This window comes from Ostrea edulis, chromosome 4 (assembly GCF_947568905.1).
Source record: "Ostrea edulis chromosome 4, xbOstEdul1.1, whole genome shotgun sequence".
Lineage (NCBI taxonomy): Eukaryota > Metazoa > Mollusca > Bivalvia > Ostreida > Ostreidae > Ostrea > Ostrea edulis.
This window is the reverse complement of record NC_079167.1, coordinates 56,824,817-56,847,726: the sequence shown is the minus strand read 5'-3', so window position 1 is coordinate 56,847,726 and position 22,910 is coordinate 56,824,817. Positions and strand designations below refer to the sequence as shown.

Sequence of the window (22,910 nt, the reverse complement as noted above, 5' to 3'; positions counted from 1 at the left end):
AATTTGGAAATAATTTACTTTTTGTTAAAACTTAAAAGATGAATAATGACAGGAGTATTAGGGGGCCTTTGTACATATAGAGCTATTAAACTCAATAGAACATTACGAAGTAGCTGTCTGAAACTCTCCATTCCTTATTGATGGGAGAGAGCGCTTAATCAATAGAATGACGTCACAGATGGATTTTCATTATATTACATGGTTTGATTCCAATGAATGCGCGTTTGATAGGTAAAAAGGCGTATAACACGCGTCTATGTAAGTAAGTTTCGCACCTTCTGTTTACAAAAGCAGGATAATCAATAAAAGAAAAAACAAAAAGAAAAACCTGCCCTGACAATTCTTGGTTTGTGAAAACACAGAAATAGACGTATAAATGTTTCTCTATTAATGATATTAGTCTTTGATAAATGTTTAACCCACTGAAAGAGAGAAAACCTACAAGTAAACGTCCGTAAACACTTTAAAGTTTAAAAGGATAAGTATGTGTCCGGAACCAAAATTATAGCCGGAACCAACGTGATGCTCATACTATAAAATGTAAGAAAATCCGAGACATTTGACCTATGCCTTCTGAATAGTGGACCTCATAGCATATAAGACAAAAAGTCAAAAAGATATTTTTTATTAAAGATAAAAACCTGATAACAAATCCACAGAACGAGAACAAGATTTCTAATTACTAAATAACAATAAAGTGCAGAATCTTTTTACTGTATAACGTTTTCCTTCTCGGACTGGAACAGTCGTCGTGTGAAAAAAATTCAGAGTTCTACTTTGTAAATGATCAGTTGCTTTCACAGAAACCAGATCCGTTACGTTTCTTGTACAATGTTCGTTATAATTTTCTTTTAAATTATAAATGATATACATTATACTAGTTCATTAAAACAAGACAAACAAAACTAGTAACAACGCTTAACAGCATAGTAATTAGAGATGATGCCATTCTTGTATCCGCTGAAAAATGGAAATCATAAATTTATTAATATATTGAACTTCACTAAACTACTGCATGATTAAAAGTATTTTGATAAAAAAAAAAAAAAAAAAACCCTTCATACCTCCGCCGCCCAAGGAGTCCATTTGCACGAAACATGACCCAGATCCCGGTTGACAGTTACTAGAAGTTGTCTGCTCTGTGGTCTGTGCTTGTGGTGAAGTCTGTCCACCTGACGATGGAGTCGTGGTCTGTCCACCTGACGATGGTGTCGTAGTCTGTCCACCTGACGATGGAGTCGTGGTCTGTCCACCTGACGATGGAGTCGTGGTCTGTCCACCTGACGATGGTGTCGTGGTCTGTCCACCTGACGATGGAGTCGTGGTCTGTCCACCTGACGATGGAGTCGTGGTCTGTCCACCCGACGATGGAGTCGTGGTCTGTCCACCCGACGATGGAGTCGTGGTCTGTCCACCTGACGATGGAGTCGTGGTCTGTCCACCCGACGATGGAGTCGTGGTCTGTCCACCCGACGATGGAGTCGTGGTCTGTCCACCTGACGATGGAGTCGTGGTCTGTCCACCTGAAGAAGACACGGTGGTCTGTCCGTTTGATAATGTTGCTGTTTGTCCACCTAATGTAGTTTGGCCACTAGGTCCTTGGGTTGTACTTTGGCTTCCAGAAGTAGTTATTTGCTGAGAAATCAGTCCACTTGAAGAGGACATTGTGGTCTGTCCAGTTGATGCTTGAGTTGTACTTTGAGCTCCATGTGTAGTCACATACTGAGAAGACATTACAGTGGAAGCGGATGTCGGTTGTAAAGACATAGACGACGTTGTTGGATTAATTGAATACTGAGATGACATGGGGAGGCTGGAGGACATTGATGGATACTGTGAAGAAGTAGAAGGGTTTGGGTATTGAGAATATTGTGAGGAAATTGAAAGATATTGGGAAGACTGTGAGGACATCTGAGGGTATGAGGAGTATGGTGACATTGTTGGATATTGAGAGGACATTGGTGGATATTGGGAAGATTGTAAGGACATTGATGGATATTGGGAAGATTGTGAGGACATTGACGGATATTGAGAGGACTGTGAGGACATTGTTGGATATTGGGAAGATTGTAAGGATATTGTTGGATATTGGGAAGATTGTGAGGACATTGTTGGATATTGAGAAGATTGTGAGGACATTGGTGGATATTGGGTAGATTGTGAGGATATTGTTGGATATTGGGAAGATTGTGAGGACATTGTTGGATATTGTGAAGATTGTGAGGACATTGTTGGATATTGTGAAGATTGTGAGGACATTGGTAGATATTGAGAAGATTGTGAGGACATTGGTGGATATTGGGTAGATTGTGAGGACATTGGTGGATATTGGGTAGATTGTGAGGTCATTGTAAGATATTGGGTAGGTTGTGAGGACATTGGTGGATATTGGGAAGATTGTGATGACATTGGTGGATATTGGGTAGATTGTGAGGACATTGGTGGATATTGGGAATATTGTGAGGACATCGTTTGGTATTGGGAATATTGTGAGGACATCGTTGGATATTGGGTAGATTGTGAGGACATTGGTGGATATTGAGAATATTGTGAGGACATTGGTGGATATTGGGAAGATTGTGAGGACATTGGTGGGTATTGGGTAGATTGTGAGGACATTGATGGATATTGGGAAGATTGCGAGGACATTGGTGGATATTGGGAAGATTGTGAGGACATTGGTGGATATTGGGAAGATTGTGAGGACATTGGTGGATATTGGGTAGATTGTGAGAACATTGGTGGATATTGGGAAGATTGTGAGGACATCGTTGGGTATTGGGAATATTGTGAAGACATCGTTTGGTATTGGGAATATTGTGAGGACATCGTTGGATATTGGGTAGATTGTGAGGACATCGTTGGATATTGGGTAGATTGTGAGGACATTGGTGGATATTGAGAATATTGTGAGGACATTGGTGGATATTGGGAAGATTGTGAGGATATTGGTGGGTATTGGGTGGATTGTGAGGACATTGATGGATATTGGGAATATTGCGAGGACATTGGTGGATATTGGGAAGATTGTGAGGACATTGGTGGATATTGGGAAGATTGTGAGGACATTGGTGGATATTGGGTAGATTGTGAGGACATTGGTGGATATTGGGAATATTGTGAGGACATCGTTGGGTATTGGGAATATTGTGAGGACATCGTTTGGTATTGGGAATATTGTGAGGACATCGTTGGATATTGGGTAGATTGTGAGGACATTGGTGGATATTGAGAATATTGTGAGGACATTGGTGGATATTGGGAAGATTGTGAGGATATTGGTGGATATTGGGTAGATTGTGAGGACATTGATGGATATTGGGAATATTGCGAGGACATTGGTGGATATTGGGAAGATTGTGAGGACATCGTTGGATATTGGGAATATTGCGAGGACATTGGTGGATATTGGGAAGATTGTGAGGACATTGGTGGATATTGGGTAGATTGTGAGGACATTGGTGGATATTGAGAATATTGTGAGGACATTGGTGGATATTGGGTAGATTGTGAGGACATTGGTGGATATTGGGAAGATTGTGAGGACATTGGTGGATATTGGGTAGATTGTGAGGACATTGGTGGATATTGAGAATATTGTGAGGACATTGGTGGATATTGAGAATATTGTGAGGACATAGGTGGATATTGGGAAGATTGTGAGGACATTGGTGGATATTGGGAAGATTGTGAGGATATTGGTGGATATTGGGTAGATTGTGAGGACATTGATGGATATTGGGAAGATTGCGAGGACATTGGTGGATATTGGGAAGATTGTGAGGACATTGGTGGATATTGGGTAGATTGTGAGGACATTGGTGGATATTGAGAATATTGTGAGGACATTGGTGGATATTGAGAATATTGTGAGGACATTGGTGGATATTGGGAAGATTGTGAGGACATTATTGGATACTGGGAGTATTGAGAGGACATTGATGGATATTGGGAAGATTGTGAGGACATTGGTGGATATTGGGTAGATTGTGAAGACATTATTGGATACTGGGAGTATTGAGAGGACATTGATGGATATTGGGAATATTGTGAAGACATTGATGGGTATTGGGAAGATTGAGAGGACATTGATGGATATTGGGAATATTGTGAGGACATTGGTGGATATTGAGAATATTGTGAAGACATTGATGGGTATTGGGAATATTGTGAGTACATTGGTGGATATTGGGTAGATTGTGAGGACATTATTGGATACTGGGAGTATTGAGAGGACATTGATGGATATTGGGAATATTGTGAGGACATTGATGGATATTGGGAAGATTGTGAGGACATTGGTGGATATTGGAAAGATTGTGAGGACATTGGTGGATATTGGGAATATTGTGAGGACATCTGAGGGTATGAAGAGTATGATGACATTGTTGGATATTGAGAGGACATTGATGGATATTGGGAATATTGTGACGACATTGTTGGATATTGAGAATATTGTGATGATATTGATTGGTATTGGGTGGACATTGTTGGGTAGGAAGAAATCGGGGAATACTGAGAGTAATGTGTAGATACTGGTGGGTAAGGCGACATTGATGAGTATAGAGAACTATGCGAGGAAATATGAGGATAAGAGGACATTGGTGAATATTGAGAATATTGGGATGATGGAGTATAGTACTGCGAGTATTGAGACGACGTTGATAGATTCAAGGATGACATATTTTCACATGTTACTCCTGCATCATTGGCTGCTGCACAGTTGCTTGTTGTGTCTGAATAGTCTACAGGACAAGCATAAATATTGGGCTCCATTCCCGTGCATTGCACATTAAATATCGCTCTGCTATAATTGTAATCTCGCACCATTTGATTTGCAGTTCCCGATAGGTATCCGAATTGTTGACACAAAACGTTAGCATCCTGATCATCCCACATATACCCGCAGACAGTACCAACGTATCCAGTTGTGTTGTGGGCAGCCATTACTCTGCCGTCATGGCCTATGTACACCATATTGACAAGCCCTACGTAAAAAGATCTTTATCAGCATAACGCATTAAAGACGCACATAACTTACTTGTACATGTAACGTGATTGCCATAATGACATGATTTTTTATGATAAATTTGACGACATGCAAATGGGATGGTGACGCGTAACAATAGAGCCAATTGCTCCGTTATGGGTATGGTTACCGCATTACAAATATAATAACTGTTTTATCCGTCTGATGAAATTAAATAATCCAAACTTCATTCAAAATTATCAACAAACTTAGCTTTGAACATATATATCATAAACTTTGTATATATCTAAAATTGACTACAATAGAAGGCATAGACGGAATTGCCATTCCAGGCTAATGTTATTTATTCAATAACAGTAGATTAAAACAATTCATCAAACCCCTCTGCATCAATGTATCATGTAAAACGAGCTATTTTTATTCACATTGAGCATTTCCAATTTTGTAATTATGACGTTACGCCTAGATTTTTTAAACGAGTAATTAAATTGTCATTCTAACGGAATGGAAAGTGTGTAGTCTTACCATTTGACATACTGCTACAGTTAACACCAGCATCATCAGAATAGGTACACATTCCACCTACGTCAAATCCATCAGCTGGACAAGACATAAGGTCCGTCTCATGACCAGAGCAACGTACATTGAAGACTAGTCTGTTGGACACTTGATCTCGTGGCAAATGGATTGCAGTTCCAGAGGGAAATCCCATCTGACGGCAAACAACGTCAGCATCAAAGTCGTCCCACATGTCACCACAGATGGTACCCGTTCCATTGATGTTGCTTACGTATACTCGTCCTCCGGAGGCAATGGTCACCGAGCCCTGTCCACCTACAACAGTTACACTCATTCTCAGGGTAAAATTAACATACGGTGTGGCACGTATTTTCTAAAACTTCAATAATAACGTATGGTATCTGTGGTGTTTTAAGAGACATCATTCAGCACTTATAAACTAGTCAACATTTCTGAAGCTCAGTTTGTTTTCTATGTCCTTATTGATCGAATTTTGGAAGGATATATATAAGTAAGGATCATGATAGCAATGCTCTTTTGCAGGTCTTTTCACTGTGCATTAGGATATTTAGGTTGAAGCTTTTACAATTTTGCATCTTTATAGGACATGTAAAATCTTTATGTTTCAACTGATTCGATAAATTCATTTTTAAGTACACATAATGAAAATAGATCTATGAAGACTATAGTGAAGTGGGAAACTTAGAAAGTAGGTGTCCGAATGTGAAACATTAGAAAGTCTCTTTATGAAATAGTCAGTGGAGAAAAAGCGTTTCACATCATCATTGTAAATTGTCATACTACATAAATTAATGATATGCTATCATTGAGGAAGTGTATCTTGTTGACCATGTCACTATGCAAATCTATAAAAATCTTCATATCTCAAATCTATAAATACTTAAGGTATTTGATATACAGATTATAACTTATAGCAAAACTATATACTGGTACTCTTACCTTTCAGATTCAACACATAAATATGATATTAATTAATCGAAAAATAACATCCTTTATAGACTAAGTTTGATCCGTACGACGTGTTCATTTACAACTTCATGTGCTTTTTCAACAGTGAAAGACGCCATCAGGTCGTTTAAGAGTGATATATTAGAGTGATTCATGTACAAAATTCGACTTGAATCTTGTTCTTCACCCAAAGAAGACATAACCAATACCCGAATGAGCCGATTGAACGTCGGTACAGTATGTTATTCAGTTAAAGCTTTTACAATTTTGCATCTTGATAGGATGTGTAAAATTGTTATATTACACCTCATTCGATAAGTTCATTATTTACAAAAAGACATAAAATAAACATCCGAGAAGTGTATCTTTTTGGCTATATTTTTATGGTTTGATGGTTGGTTTGATATTGTTTACCGTCCCGCTCGAGAAGATTTTGTACTCACATGGAGACGTCAATATTGTCGATGAAGGGCTTCAAAATTTAGGCCTATGCTTGGAGCTTAAATCCTTTGAGAGGGGAGATATATTTATCGTGCCACAGCTGGTGTGACACGGGAGCCTCAGTTTTTGCAGTCTCATAGGACGGACCGCCCCATTTAGTCGCCTTTTACGACAAGCAAGGGTACTAGGGACCTATTCCAACCCGGATACTCACGAGATTATTTATTTTAAATATACATAATGAACATCTATGAAGACTCGTGAAGTGGGACATTTGGGATGTAGGTGTGAAATGTGAAATATTATCAAGAGTATTCTTATGAAATGGTCAGTGGAGAAAAACCGTTTCACATAATCATTGTATACAGTCATTCTACATAAACTAGTGATATGCCATCAATGAAGAAGTGTATCTTGTTGACCATGGTACTATGAAAATCTGTAAACATTTTCATATCTTAAATTTATAAATACTTACCATTAAGATTCAACACATGAATATGATATTAATTAATCGAAAAATAACATCATGTTATAGACTAAGTTTGATCCGTACGACGTGTTCATTTACAACTTCATGTGGTTTTTCAACAGTGAATGACGCCATTACGTCGTTTAAGAGTGATATATTACAGTGATTCATGTACAAAATTCGACTTGAATCTTGTTCTTCACCAAATGAAGACATAATCAATACCCGAATGAGCCGATTGAACATCGGTATGAACCTGAATTGAGGCTACTCACTCTGAGATATATTGTTGCAATTTACACCGGCGTCACCAAGATATGGACAATTTCCAAACATATCCCACTGGTCCACCGGACACTGCTGCACCTGGGTTTCGTTGCCATTACAACGGACATTAAAGATGACTCTGTTGTACATGTAGTCACGTGGGAGAAAACTGGCAGTTCCGGATGGGAATCCCATTTGTCGGCAAACAACGTCAGCATCCACATCATCCCATCTGTCAGCACACACCGTCCCCGTTCCGTTCACGGTGTAACTTAACACCCTTCCTCCTGGTCCAATCATTACAGTTGATTGTCCACCTATGAAGAATGTGAAATACATGTATAAGAGAATCTAAAAGTCATGAACTGCAAATTCAATCAATTTTAACTCAACATTTTTAAAACCTCATTTTTTCCATTTCGTTATCAATCGACGATTTGATGGATACATATAAGTAAGGATTTTGATAGCAATGTTGTTTCACAGGCCTTTTCATCGTGCAGTATGTTATTCAGTTAAAGCTTTTACAATTTTGCGTCTTTATAGGATGTTTATCACCTCATTTGATAAGTTCATTATTTTAAAAAAAAGACATAAAATAAACATCGGAAAAGTGTATCTTTTTGGCTATATATATTCAAGGTTTGATGGTTGGTTCGATATTGTTTACCGTCCCGCTCGAGAAGATTTTTTACTCATATAGAGACGTCACCATTGCCGATGAAGGGCTTCAAACTTTAGGCCTATGTTCGGAGCTTAAATCCTTTGAGAGGGGAGAGATCTTTATCGTGCCACAGCTGCTGTGACACGAGAGCCTCATTTTTTGTGGTCTCATCGGAATGACCGCCCCATTTAGTCGTCTATTACGACAAGCAAGAGGTACTAAGGACCCGGATCCCCACGAGATTATTACTATAGAAATTCACTAATATTTTCATATCTCAAATCTATAAATACATATAGTATTTCACTTCCAGATTAATACGAACTTAAAGTCTAACTAAATACTCTTACAAGGAAGATTTAAATAATTATGATATCAATTAATCGAACAATGACATCGTATTTTAGAATTAGTTTGATAAGTACGATGTGTTCATTTACAATTTCCAGCGGTTTTCAACAGTGACTCAAATGAACAATATATCGGTAAATTAGTGTCATTCTAACGGAATGGAAAGTGTGTAGTCTTACCATTTGACACACTGCTACAGTTAACACCAGCATCATCAGAATAGGCACACATTCCACCTACGTCAAATCCATCAGCTGGACAAGACATAAGGTTCGTCTCATGACCAGAGCAACGTACATTGAAGACTAGTCTGTTGGACACTTGATCTCGTGGCAAATGGATTGCAGTTCCAGAGGTAAATCCCATTTGACGGCAAACAACGTCAGCATCAAAGTCGTCCCACATGTCACCACAGATGGTACCCGTTCCATTGATGTTGCTTACGTATACTCGTCCTCCGGAGGCAATGGTTACCGAGCCCTGTCCACCTACAACAGTTACAATCATTCTCAGGGTAAAATTAACATACGGTGTGGCACGTATTTTCTAGAACTTTTAGAATGACGTATGGTAACTGTGGTGTTTTAAGAGACCTCATTGAGCACAAGTCGATATTTTTGATACTCATTGTTTTCCATTTGTTATTAATCGACGTTTGATGGATACATAACAGGAAGGATTATGATAGCAATGTTGTTTTACATGCCTTTTCATCGTGCAGTATGTTATTCAGTTAAAGCTTTTACAATTTTGCATCTTGATAGGATGTGTAAAATTGTTATATTACACCTCATTCGATAAGTTCATTATTTACAAAAAGACATAAAATAAACATCCGAGAAGTGTATCTTTTTGGCTATATTTTTATGGTTTGATGGTTGGTTTGATATTGTTTACCGTCCCGCTCGAGAAGATTTTGTACTCACATGGAGACGTCAATATTGTCGATGAAGGGCTTCAAAATTTAGGCCTATGCTTGGAGCTTAAATCCTTTGAGAGGGGAGATATATTTATCGTGCCACAGCTGGTGTGACACGGGAGCCTCAGTTTTTGCAGTCTCATAGGACGGACCGCCCCATTTAGTCGCCTTTTACGACAAGCAAGGGGTACTAAGGACCTATTCGAATCCGGATCCCCACGGGATTATTTCTATGGAAATTTATTAATATCTTCATATCTCAAATCTATAAATACATAAGAGTATTTCACTTCCAGATTCATATGAACTTGAAGTCTAACTAAACACTCTTACAAGGAAGATTTGAATAATTGCGATATAGATAAATCGAATAACATCCTATTATAGAATGAGTTTGACAAGTACGATGTATTCATTTACAATTTCCAGTGGTTTTCAACAGTGACTTAAATGAACAATATATCGGTAAATTAGTGTCATTCTAACGGAATGGAAAGTGTGTAGTCTTACCATTTGACACACTGCTACAGTTAACACCAGCATCATCAGAATAGGCACACATTCCACCTACGTCAAATCCATCAGCTGGACAAGACATAAGGTTCGTCTCATGACCAGAGCAACGTACATTGAAGACTAGTCTGTTGGACACTTGATCTCGTGGCAAATGGATTGCAGTTCCAGAGGGAAATCCCATTTGACGGCAAACAACGTCAGCATCAAAGTCGTCCCACATGTCACCACAGATGGTACCCGTTCCATTGATGTTGCTTACGTATACTCGTCCTCCGGAGGCAATGGTCACCGAGCCCTGTCCACCTACAACAGTTACAATCATTCTCAGGACAAAATTAACATACGGTGTGGCACGTATTTTCTAGAACTTTTAGAATGCCGTATGGTATCTGTGGTGTTTTAAGAGACATCATTCAGCACTTATCAAACTAGTCGATATTTTTGAAGCTCATTTTTTTTTTCCATTTTCTTATCAATCTACGTTTGATGGATACATAAAAGTAAGGATTATGATAGCAATGTTCTTTCTCAGGCCATTTCATCGTGCAGTGTGTTATTCAGTTAAAGCTTTTACAATTTTGCATCTTGATAGGATGTGTAAAATTGTTATATTTCACCTCATTCGATAAGTTCATTATTTACAAAAAGACATAAAATAAACATCCGAGAAGTGTATCTTTTTGGCTATATTTTTATTGTTTGATGGTTGGTTTGATATTGTTTACCGTCCCGCTCGAGAAGTTTTTTACTCACATGGAGACGTCAACATTGTCGATGAAGGGCTGCTAAATTTAGGCCTATGTTTGGAGCTTAAATCCTTTGAGAGGGGAGATATCTTTATCGTGCCACAGCTGCTGTGACACGGGAACCTCAGTTTTTGCGGTCTCATCGGAAGGACCGCCCCATTTAGTCGCCTTTTACGACAAGCAAGGGGTACTAGGGACCTATTCCAACCCGGATCCTCACGGGATTATTTATTTTAAATATACATAATGAACATCTATGAAGACTCGTGAAGTAATTTGGGATGTAGGTGTGAAATGTGAAACATTATCAAGAGTATCCTTATGAAATGGTCAGTGGAGAAAAACCGTTTCACATCATCATTGTATACAGTCATTCTACATAAACTAGTGATATGCCATCAATGAAGAAGTGTATCTTGTTGACTATGTTACTATGAACATCTGTAAACATTTTCATATCTTAAATTTATAAATACTTACCATTAAGATTCAACACATGAATATGATATTAATTAATCGAAAAATAACATCCTGTTATCAACTAAATTTGATCCGTACGACGTGTTCATTTACAACTTCATGTGGTTTTTCAACAGTGAATGACGCCATTACGTCGTTTAAGAGTGATATATTACAGTGATTCATGTACAAAATTCGACTTGAATCTTGTTCTTCACCAAATGAAGACATAATCAATACCCGAATGAGCCGATTGAACATCGGTATGAACCTGAATTGAGGCTACTCACTCTGAGATATATTGTTGCAATTTACACCGGCGTCACCAAGATATGGACAATTTCCAAACATATCCCACTGGTCCACCGGACACTGCTGCACCTGGGTTTCGTTGCCATTACAACGGACATTAAAGATGACTCTGTTGTACATGTAGTCACGTGGGAGAAAACTGGCAGTTCCGGATGGGAATCCCATTTGTCGGCAAACAACGTCAGCATCCACATCATCCCATCTGTCAGCACACACCGTCCCCGTTCCGTTCACGGTGTAACTTAACACCCTTCCTCCTGGTCCAATCATTACAGTTGATTGTCCACCTATGAAGAATGTGAAATACATGTATAAGAGAATCTAAAAGTCATGAACTGCAAATTCAATCAATTTTAACTCAACATTTTTAAAACCTCATTTTTTCCATTTCGTTATCAATCGACGATTTGATGGATACATATAAGTAAGGATTTTGATAGCAATGTTGTTTCACAGGCCTTTTCATCGTGCAGTATGTTATTCAGTTAAAGCTTTTACAATTTTGCGTCTTTATAGGATGTTTATCACCTCATTTGATAAGTTCATTATTTTAAAAAAAAGACATAAAATAAACATCGGAAAAGTGTATCTTTTTGGCTATATATATTCAAGGTTTGATGGTTGGTTCGATATTGTTTACCGTCCCGCTCGAGAAGTTTTTTTACTCATATAGAGACGTCACCATTGCCGATGAAGGGCTTCAAAATTTAGGCCTATGTTCGGAGCTTAAATCCTTTGAGAGGGGAGAGATCTTTATCGTGCCACAGCTGCTGTGACACGAGAGCCTCATTTTTTGTGGTCTCATCGGAATGACCGCCCCATTTAGTCGTCTATTACGACAAGCAAGAGGTACTAAGGACCCGGATCCCCACGAGATTATTACTATAGAAATTCACTAATATTTTCATATCTCAAATCTATAAATACATATAGTATTTCACTTCCAGATTAATACGAACTTAAAGTCTAACTAAATACTCTTACAAGGAAGATTTAAATAATTATGATATCAATTAATCGAACAATGACATCGTATTTTAGAATTAGTTTGATAAGTACGATGTGTTCATTTACAATTTCCAGCGGTTTTCAACAGTGACTCAAATGAACAATATATCGGTAAATTAGTGTCATTCTAACGGAATGGAAAGTGTGTAGTCTTACCATTTGACACACTGCTACAGTTAACACCAGCATCATCAGAATAGGCACACATTCCACCTACGTCAAATCCATCAGCTGGACAAGACATAAGGTCCGTCTCATGACCAGAGCAACGTACATTGAAGACTAGTCTGTTGGACACTTTATCTCGTGGCAAATGGATTGCAGTTCCAGAGGTAAATCCCATTTGACGGCAAACAACGTCAGCATCAAAGTCGTCCCACATGTCACCACAGATGGTACCCGTTCCATTGATGTTGCTTACGTATACTCGTCCTCCGGAGGCAATGGTTACCGAGCCCTGTCCACCTACAACAGTTACAATCATTCTCAGGGTAAAATTAACATACGGTGTGGCACGTATTTTCTAGAACTTTTAGAATGACGTATGGTAACTGTGGTGTTTTAAGAGACCTCATTGAGCACAAGTCGATATTTTTGATACTCATTGTTTTCCATTTGTTATTAATCGACGTTTGATGGATACATAACAGGAAGGATTATGATAGCAATGTTGTTTTACATGCCTTTTCATCGTGCAGTATGTTATTCAGTTAAAGCTTTTACAATTTTGCATCTTGATAGGATGTGTAAAATTGTTATATTACACCTCATTCGATAAGTTCATTATTTACAAAAAGACATAAAATAAACATCCGAGAAGTGTATCTTTTTGGCTATATTTTTATGGTTTGATGGTTGGTTTGATATTGTTTACCGTCCCGCTCGAGAAGATTTTGTACTCACATGGAGACGTCAATATTGTCGATGAAGGGCTTCAAAATTTAGGCCTATGCTTGGAGCTTAAATCCTTTGAGAGGGGAGATATATTTATCGTGCCACAGCTGCTGTGACACGGGAGCCTCAGTTTTTGCAGTCTCATAGGACGGACCGCCCCATTTAGTCGCCTATTACGACAAGCAAGGGGTACTAAGGACCTATTCGAATCCGGATCCCCACGGGATTATTTCTATGGAAATTTATTAATATCTTCATATCTCAAATCTATAAATACATAAGAGTATTTCACTTCCAGATTCAAATGAACTTGAAGTCTAACTAAACACTCTTACAAGGAAGATTTGAATAATTGCGATATAGATAAATCGAATAACATCCTATTATAGAATGAGTTTGACAAGTACGATGTATTCATTTACAATTTCCAGTGGTTTTCAACAGTGACTTAAATGAACAATATATCGGTAAATTAGTGTCATTCTAACGGAATGGAAAGTGTGTAGTCTTACCATTTGACACACTGCTACAGTTAACACCAGCATCATCAGAATAGGCACACATTCCACCTACGTCAAATCCATCAGCTGGACAAGACATAAGGTTCGTCTCATGACCAGAGCAACGTACATTGAAGACTAGTCTGTTGGACACTTGATCTCGTGGCAAATGGATTGCAGTTCCAGAGGGAAATCCCATTTGACGGCAAACAACGTCAGCATCAAAGTCGTCCCACATGTCACCACAGATGGTACCCGTTCCATTGATGTTGCTTACGTATACTCGTCCTCCGGAGGCAATGGTCACCGAGCCCTGTCCACCTACAACAGTTACAATCATTCTCAGGACAAAATTAACATACGGTGTGGCACGTATTTTCTAGAACTTTTAGAATGCCGTATGGTATCTGTGGTGTTTTAAGAGACATCATTCAGCACTTATCAAACTAGTCGATATTTTTGAAGCTCATTTTTTTTTTCCATTTTCTTATCAATCTACGTTTGATGGATACATAAAAGTAAGGATTATGATAGCAATGTTCTTTCTCAGGCCATTTCATCGTGCAGTGTGTTATTCAGTTAAAGCTTTTACAATTTTGCATCTTGATAGGATGTGTAAAATTGTTATATTTCACCTCATTCGATAAGTTCATTATTTACAAAAAGACATAAAATAAACATCCGAGAAGTGTATCTTTTTGGCTATATTTTTATTGTTTGATGGTTGGTTTGATATTGTTTACCGTCCCGCTCGAGAAGTTTTTTACTCACATGGAGACGTCAACATTGTCGATGAAGGGCTGCTAAATTTAGGCCTATGTTTGGAGCTTAAATCCTTTGAGAGGGGAGATATCTTTATCGTGCCACAGCTGCTGTGACACGGGAACCTCAGTTTTTGCGGTCTCATCGGAAGGACCGCCCCATTTAGTCGCCTTTTACGACAAGCAAGGGGTACTAGGGACCTATTCCAACCCGGATCCTCACGGGATTATTTATTTTAAATATACATAATGAACATCTATGAAGACTCGTGAAGTAATTTGGGATGTAGGTGTGAAATGTGAAACATTATCAAGAGTATCCTTATGAAATGGTCAGTGGAGAAAAACCGTTTCACATCATCATTGTATACAGTCATTCTACATAAACTAGTGATATGCCATCAATGAAGAAGTGTATCTTGTTGACTATGTTACTATGAACATCTGTAAACATTTTCATATCTTAAATTTATGAATACTTACCATTAAGATTCAACACATGAATATGATATTAATTAATCGAAAAATAACATCCTGTTATCAACTAAATTTGATCCGTACGACGTGTTCATTTACAACTTCATGTGGTTTTTCAACAGTGAATGACGCCATTACGTCGTTTAAGAGTGATATATTACAGTGATTCATGTACAAAATTCGACTTGAATCTTGTTCTTCACCAAATGAAGACATAATCAATACCCGAATGAGCCGATTGAACATCGGTATGAACCTGAATTGAGGCTACTCACTCTGAGATATATTGTTGCAATTTACACCGGCGTCACCAAGATATGGACAATTTCCAAACATATCCCACTGGTCCACCGGACACTGCTGCACCTGGGTTTCGTTGCCATTACAACGGACATTAAAGATGACTCTGTTGTACATGTAGTCACGTGGGAGAAAACTGGCAGTTCCGGATGGGAATCCCATTTGTCGGCAAACAACGTCAGCATCCACATCATCCCATCTGTCAGCACACACCGTCCCCGTTCCGTTCACGGTGTAACTTAACACCCTTCCTCCTGGTCCAATCATTACAGTTGATTGTCCACCTATGAAGAATGTGAAATACATGTATAAGAGAATCTAAAAGTCATGAACTGCAAATTCAATCAATTTTAACTCAACATTTTTAAAACCTCATTTTTTCCATTTCGTTATCAATCGATGATTTGATGGATACATATAAGTAAGGATTTTGATAGCAATGTTGTTTCACAGGCCTTTTCATCGTGCAGTATGTTATTCAGTTAAAGCTTTTACAATTTTGCGTCTTTATAGGATGTTTATCACCTCATTTGATAAGTTCATTATTTTAAAAAAAAAGACATAAAATAAACATCGGAAAAGTGTATCTTTTTGGCTATATATATTCAAGGTTTGATGGTTGGTTCGATATTGTTTACCGTCCCGCTCGAGAAGTTTTTTTACTCATATAGAGACGTCACCATTGCCGATGAAGGGCTTCAAAATTTAGGCCTATGTTCGGAGCTTAAATCCTTTGAGAGGGGAGAGATCTTTATCGTGCCACAGCTGCTGTGACACGAGAGCCTCATTTTTTGTGGTCTCATCGGAATGACCGCCCCATTTAGTCGTCTATTACGACAAGCAAGAGGTACTAAGGACCCGGATCCCCACGAGATTATTACTATAGAAATTCACTAATATTTTCATATCTCAAATCTATAAATACATATAGTATTTCACTTCCAGATTAATACGAACTTAAAGTCTAACTAAATACTCTTACAAGGAAGATTTAAATAATTATGATATCAATTAATCGAACAATGACATCGTATTTTAGAATTAGTTTGATAAGTACGATGTGTTCATTTACAATTTCCAGCGGTTTTCAACAGTGACTCAAATGAACAATATATCGGTAAATTAGTGTCATTCTAACGGAATGGAAAGTGTGTAGTCTTACCATTTGACACACTGCTACAGTTAACACCAGCATCATCAGAATAGGCACACATTCCACCTACGTCAAATCCATCAGCTGGACAAGACATAAGGTCCGTCTCATGACCAGAGCAACGTACATTGAAGACTAGTCTGTTGGACACTTGATCTCGTGGCAAATGGATTGCAGTTCCAGAGGTAAATCCCATTTGACGGCAAACAACGTCAGCATCAAAGTCGTCCCACATGTCACCACAGATGGTACCCGTTCCATTGATGTTGCTTACGTATACTCGTCCTCCGGAGGCAATGGTTACCGAGCCCTGTCCACCTACAACAGTTACAATCATTCTCAGGGTAAAATTAACATACGGTGTGGCACGTATTTTCTAGAACTTTTAGAATGACGTATGGTATCTGTGGTGTTTTAAGAGACATCATTCAGCACTTATCAAACTAGTCGATATTTTTGAAGCTCATTTTTTTTTTCCATTTTCTTATCAATCTACGTTTGATGGATACATAAAAGTAAGGATTATGATAGCAATGTTCTTTCACAGGCCATTTCATCGTGCAGTGTGTTATTCAGTTAAAGCTTTTACAATTTTGCATCTTGATAGGATGTGTAAAATTGTTATATTTCACCTCATTCGATAAGTTCATTATTTACAAAAAGACATAAAATAAACATCCGAGAAGTGTATCTTTTTGGCTATATTTTTATTGTTTGATGGTTGGTTTGATATTGTTTACCGTCCCGTTCGAGAAGTTTTTTACTCACATGGAGACGTCAACATTGTCGATGAAGGGCTGCTAAATTTAGGCCTATGTTTGGAGCTTAAATCCTTTGAGAGGGGAGATATCTTTATCGTGCCACAGCTGCTGTGACACGGGAGCCTCAGTTTTTGCGGTCTCATCGGAAGGACCGCCCCATTTAGTCGCCTTTTACGACAAGCAAGGGGTACTAGGGACCTATTCCAACCCGGATCCTCACGGGATTATTTATTTTAAATATACATAATGAACATCTATGAAGACTCGTGAAGTAATTTGGGATGTAGGTGTGAAATGTGAAACATTATCAAGAGTATCCTTATGAAATGGTCAGTGGAGAAAAACTGTTTCACATCATCATTGTATACAGTCATTCTACATAAACTAGTGATATGCCATCAATGAAGAAGTGTATCTTGTTGACTATGTTACTATGAACATCTGTAAACATTTTCATATCTTAAATTTATAAATACTTACCATTAAGATTCAACACATGAATATGATATTAATTAATCGAAAAATAACATCCTGTTATCAACTAAATTTGATCCGTACGACGTGTTCATTTACAACTTCATGTGGTTTTTCAACAGTGAATGACGCCATTACGTCGTTTAAGAGTGATATATTACAGTGATTCATGTACAAAATTCGACTTGAATCTTGTTCTTCACCAAATGAAGACATAATCAATACCCGAATGAGCCGATTGAACATCGGTATGAACCTGAATTGAGGCTACTCACTCTGAGATATATTGTTGCAATTTACACCGGCGTCACCAAGATATGGACAATTTCCAAACATATCCCACTGGTCCACCGGACACTGCTGCACCTGGGTTTCGTTGCCATTACAACGGACATTAAAGATGACTCTGTTGTACATGTAGTCACGTGGGAGAAAACTGGCAGTTCCGGATGGGAATCCCATTTGTCGGCAAACAACGTCAGCATCCACATCATCCCATCTGTCAGCACACACCGTCCCCGTTCCGTTCACGGTGTAACTTAACACCCTTCCTCCTGGTCCAATCATTACAGTTGATTGTCCACCTATGAAGAATGTGAAATACATGTATAAGAGAATCTAAAAGTCATGAACTGCAAATTCAATCAATTTTAACTCAACATTTTTAAAACCTCATTTTTTCCATTTCGTTATCAATCGATGATTTGATGGATACATATAAGTAAGGATTTTGATAGCAATGTTGTTTCACAGGCCTTTTCATCGTGCAGTATGTTATTCAGTTAAAGCTTTTACAATTTTGCGTCTTTATAGGATGTTTATCACCTCATTTGATAAGTTCATTATTTTAAAAAAAAGACATAAAATAAACATCGGAAAAGTGTATCTTTTTGGCTATATATATTCAAGGTTTGATGGTTGGTTCGATATTGTTTACCGTCCCGCTCGAGAAGTTTTTTTACTCATATAGAGACGTCACCATTGCCGATGAAGGGCTTCAAAATTTAGGCCTATGTTCGGAGCTTAAATCCTTTGAGAGGGGAGAGATCTTTATCGTGCCACAGCTGCTGTGACACGAGAGCCTCATTTTTTGTGGTCTCATCGGAATGACCGCCCCATTTAGTCGTCTATTACGACAAGCAAGAGGTACTAAGGACCCGGATCCCCACGAGATTATTACTATAGAAATTCACTAATATTTTCATATCTCAAATCTATAAATACATATAGTATTTCACTTCCAGATTAATACGAACTTAAAGTCTAACTAAATACTCTTACAAGGAAGATTTAAATAATTATGATATCAATTAATCGAACAATGACATCGTATTTTAGAATTAGTTTGATAAGTACGATGTGTTCATTTACAATTTCCAGCGGTTTTCAACAGTGACTCAAATGAACAATATATCGGTAAATTAGTGTCATTCTAACGGAATGGAAAGTGTGTAGTCTTACCATTTGACACACTGCTACAGTTAACACCAGCATCATCAGAATAGGCACACATTCCACCTACGTCAAATCCATCAGCTGGACAAGACATAAGGTCCGTCTCATGACCAGAGCAACGTACATTGAAGACTAGTCTGTTGGACACTTGATCTCGTGGCAAATGGATTGCAGTTCCAGAGGGAAATCCCATTTGACGGCAAACAACGTCAGCATCAAAGTCGTCCCACATGTCACCACAGATGGTACCCGTTCCATTGATGTTGCTTACGTATACTCGTCCTCCGGAGGCAATGGTTACCGAGCCCTGTCCACCTACAACAGTTACAATCATTCTCAGGGTAAAATTAACATACGGTGTGGCACGTATTTTCTAGAACTTTTAGAATGCCGTATGGTATCTGTGGTGTTTTAAGAGACATCATTCAGCACTTATCAAACTAGTCGATATTTTTGAAGCTCATTTTTTTTTCCATTTTCTTATCAATCTACGTTTGATGGATACATAAAAGTAAGGATTATGATAGCAATGTTCTTTCACAGGCCATTTCATCGTGCAGTGTGTTATTCAGTTAAAGCTTTTACAATTTTGCATCTTGATAGGATGTGTAAAATTGTTATATTTCACCTCATTCGATAAGTTCATTATTTACAAAAAGACATAAAATAAACATCCGAGAAGTGTATCTTTTTGGCTATATTTTTATTGTTTGATGGTTGGTTTGATATTGTTTACCGTCCCGTTCGAGAAGTTTTTTACTCACATGGAGACGTCAACATTGTCGATGAAGGGCTGCTAAATTTAGGCCTATGTTTGGAGCTTAAATCCTTTGAGAGGGGAGATATCTTTATCGTGCCACAGCTGCTGTGACACGGGAGCCTCAGTTTTTGCGGTCTCATCGGAAGGACCGCCCCATTTAGTCGCCTTTTACGACAAGCAAGGGGTACTAGGGACCTATTCCAACCCGGATCCTCACGGGATTATTTATTTTAAATATACATAATGAACATCTATGAAGACTCGTGAAGTAATTTGGGATGTAGGTGTGAAATGTGAAACATTATCAAGAGTATCCTTATGAAATGGTCAGTGGAGAAAAACTGTTTCACATCATCATTGTATACAGTCATTCTACATAAACTAGTGATATGCCATCAATGAAGAAGTGTATCTTGTTGACTATGTTACTATGAACATCTGTAAACATTTTCATATCTTAAATTTATGAATACTTACCATTAAGATTCAACACATGAATATGATATTAATTAATCGAAAAATAACATCCTGTTATCAACTAAATTTGATCCGTACGACGTGTTCATTTACAACTTCATGTGGTTTTTCAACAGTGAATGACGCCATTACGTCGTTTAAGAGTGATATATTACAGTGATTCATGTACAAAATTCGACTTGAATCTTGTTCTTCACCAAATGAAGACATAATCAATACCCGAATGAGCCGATTGAACATCGGTATGAACCTGAATTGAGGCTACTCACTCTGAGATATATTGTTGCAATTTACACCGGCGTCACCAAGATATGGACAATTTCCAAACATATCCCACTGGTCCACCGGACACTGCTGCACCTGGGTTTCGTTGCCATTACAACGGACATTAAAGATGACTCTGTTGTACATGTAGTCACGTGGGAGAAAACTGGCAGTTCCGGATGGGAATCCCATTTGTCGGCAAACAACGTCAGCATCCACATCATCCCATCTGTCAGCACACACCGTCCCCGTTCCGTTCACGGTGTAACTTAACACCCTTCCTCCTGGTCCAATCATTACAGTTGATTGTCCACCTATGAAGAATGTGAAATACATGTATAAGAGAATCTAAAAGTCATGAACTGCAAATTCAATCAATTTTAACTCAACATTTTTAAAACCTCATTTTTTCCATTTCGTTATCAATCGATGATTTGATGGATACATATAAGTAAGGATTTTGATAGCAATGTTGTTTCACAGGCCTTTTCATCGTGCAGTATGTTATTCAGTTAAAGCTTTTACAATTTTGCGTCTTTATAGGATGTTTATCACCTCATTTGATAAGTTCATTATTTTAAAAAAAAGACATAAAATAAACATCGGAAAAGTGTATCTTTTTGGCTATATATATTCAAGGTTTGATGGTTGGTTCGATATTGTTTACCGTCCCGCTCGAGAAGTTTTTTTACTCATATAGAGACGTCACCATTGCCGATGAAGGGCTTCAAAATTTAGGCCTATGTTCGGAGCTTAAATCCTTTGAGAGGGGAGAGATCTTTATCGTGCCACAGCTGCTGTGACACGAGAGCCTCATTTTTTGTGGTCTCATCGGAATGACCGCCCCATTTAGTCGTCTATTACGACAAGCAAGAGGTACTAAGGACCCGGATCCCCACGAGATTATTACTATAGAAATTCACTAATATTTTCATATCTCAAATCTATAAATACATATAGTATTTCACTTCCAGATTAATACGAACTTAAAGTCTAACTAAATACTCTTACAAGGAAGATTTAAATAATTATGATATCAATTAATCGAACAATGACATCGTATTTTAGAATTAGTTTGATAAGTACGATGTGTTCATTTACAATTTCCAGCGGTTTTCAACAGTGACTCAAATGAACAATATATCGGTAAATTAGTGTCATTCTAACGGAATGGAAAGTGTGTAGTCTTACCATTTGACACACTGCTACAGTTAACACCAGCATCATCAGAATAGGCACACATTCCACCTACGTCAAATCCATCAGCTGGACAAGACATAAGGTCCGTCTCATGACCAGAGCAACGTACATTGAAGACTAGTCTGTTGGACACTTGATCTCGTGGCAAATGGATTGCAGTTCCAGAGGTAAATCCCATTTGACGGCAAACAACGTCAGCATCAAAGTCGTCCCACATGTCACCACAGATGGTACCCGTTCCATTGATGTTGCTTACGTATACTCGTCCTCCGGAGGCAATGGTTACCGAGCCCTGTCCACCTACAACAGTTACAATCATTCTCAGGGTAAAATTAACATACGGTGTGGCACGTATTTTCTAGAACTTTTAGAATGACGTATGGTAACTGTGGTGTTTTAAGAGACCTCATTGAGCACAAGTCGATATTTTTGATACTCATTGTTTTCCATTTGTTATTAATCGACGTTTGATGGATACATAACAGGAAGGATTATGATAGCAATGTTGTTTTACATGCCTTTTCATCGTGCAGTATGTTATTCAGTTAAAGCTTTTACAATTTTGCATCTTGATAGGATGTGTAAAATTGTTATATTTCACCTCATTCGATAAGTTCATTATTTACAAAAAGACATAAAATAAACATCCGAGAAGTGTATCTTTTTGGCTATATTTTTATGGTTTGATGGTTGGTTCGATATTGTTTAACGTCCCGCTCGAGAAGATTTTTACTCATATAGAGACGTCAACATTGCCGATGAAGGGCTTCAAAATTTAGGCCTATGCTTGGAGCTTAAATC

At 38.1% G+C, this 22,910-nt stretch overlaps 1 protein-coding gene across 1 annotated transcript; it reads right to left on the bottom strand.

Moving 5' to 3' along the window:
- Nucleotides 1–609: 609 nt before the first annotated feature.
- LOC125669064 (deleted in malignant brain tumors 1 protein-like) lies at nt 610–22,395 on the bottom strand. The gene is made up of 17 exons (XM_056161404.1): nt 22,101–22,395; nt 20,915–21,223; nt 19,415–19,723; nt 18,229–18,537; nt 16,728–17,036; nt 15,541–15,849; nt 15,171–15,232; nt 14,040–14,406; nt 13,805–13,857; nt 12,790–13,156; nt 11,629–11,912; nt 10,103–10,469; nt 8,853–9,161; nt 7,667–7,975; nt 5,516–5,824; nt 1,065–4,988; nt 610–960 (listed from the first exon to the last, which is right to left on the bottom strand). Exons 1-17 carry the CDS (start codon nt 22,324–22,326, stop codon nt 878–880), a joined length of 8,205 nt encoding a protein of 2,734 aa, XP_056017379.1. The 5' UTR covers nt 22,327–22,395; the 3' UTR covers nt 610–877.
- Between the last annotated feature and the right edge of the window lie 515 nt (nt 22,396–22,910).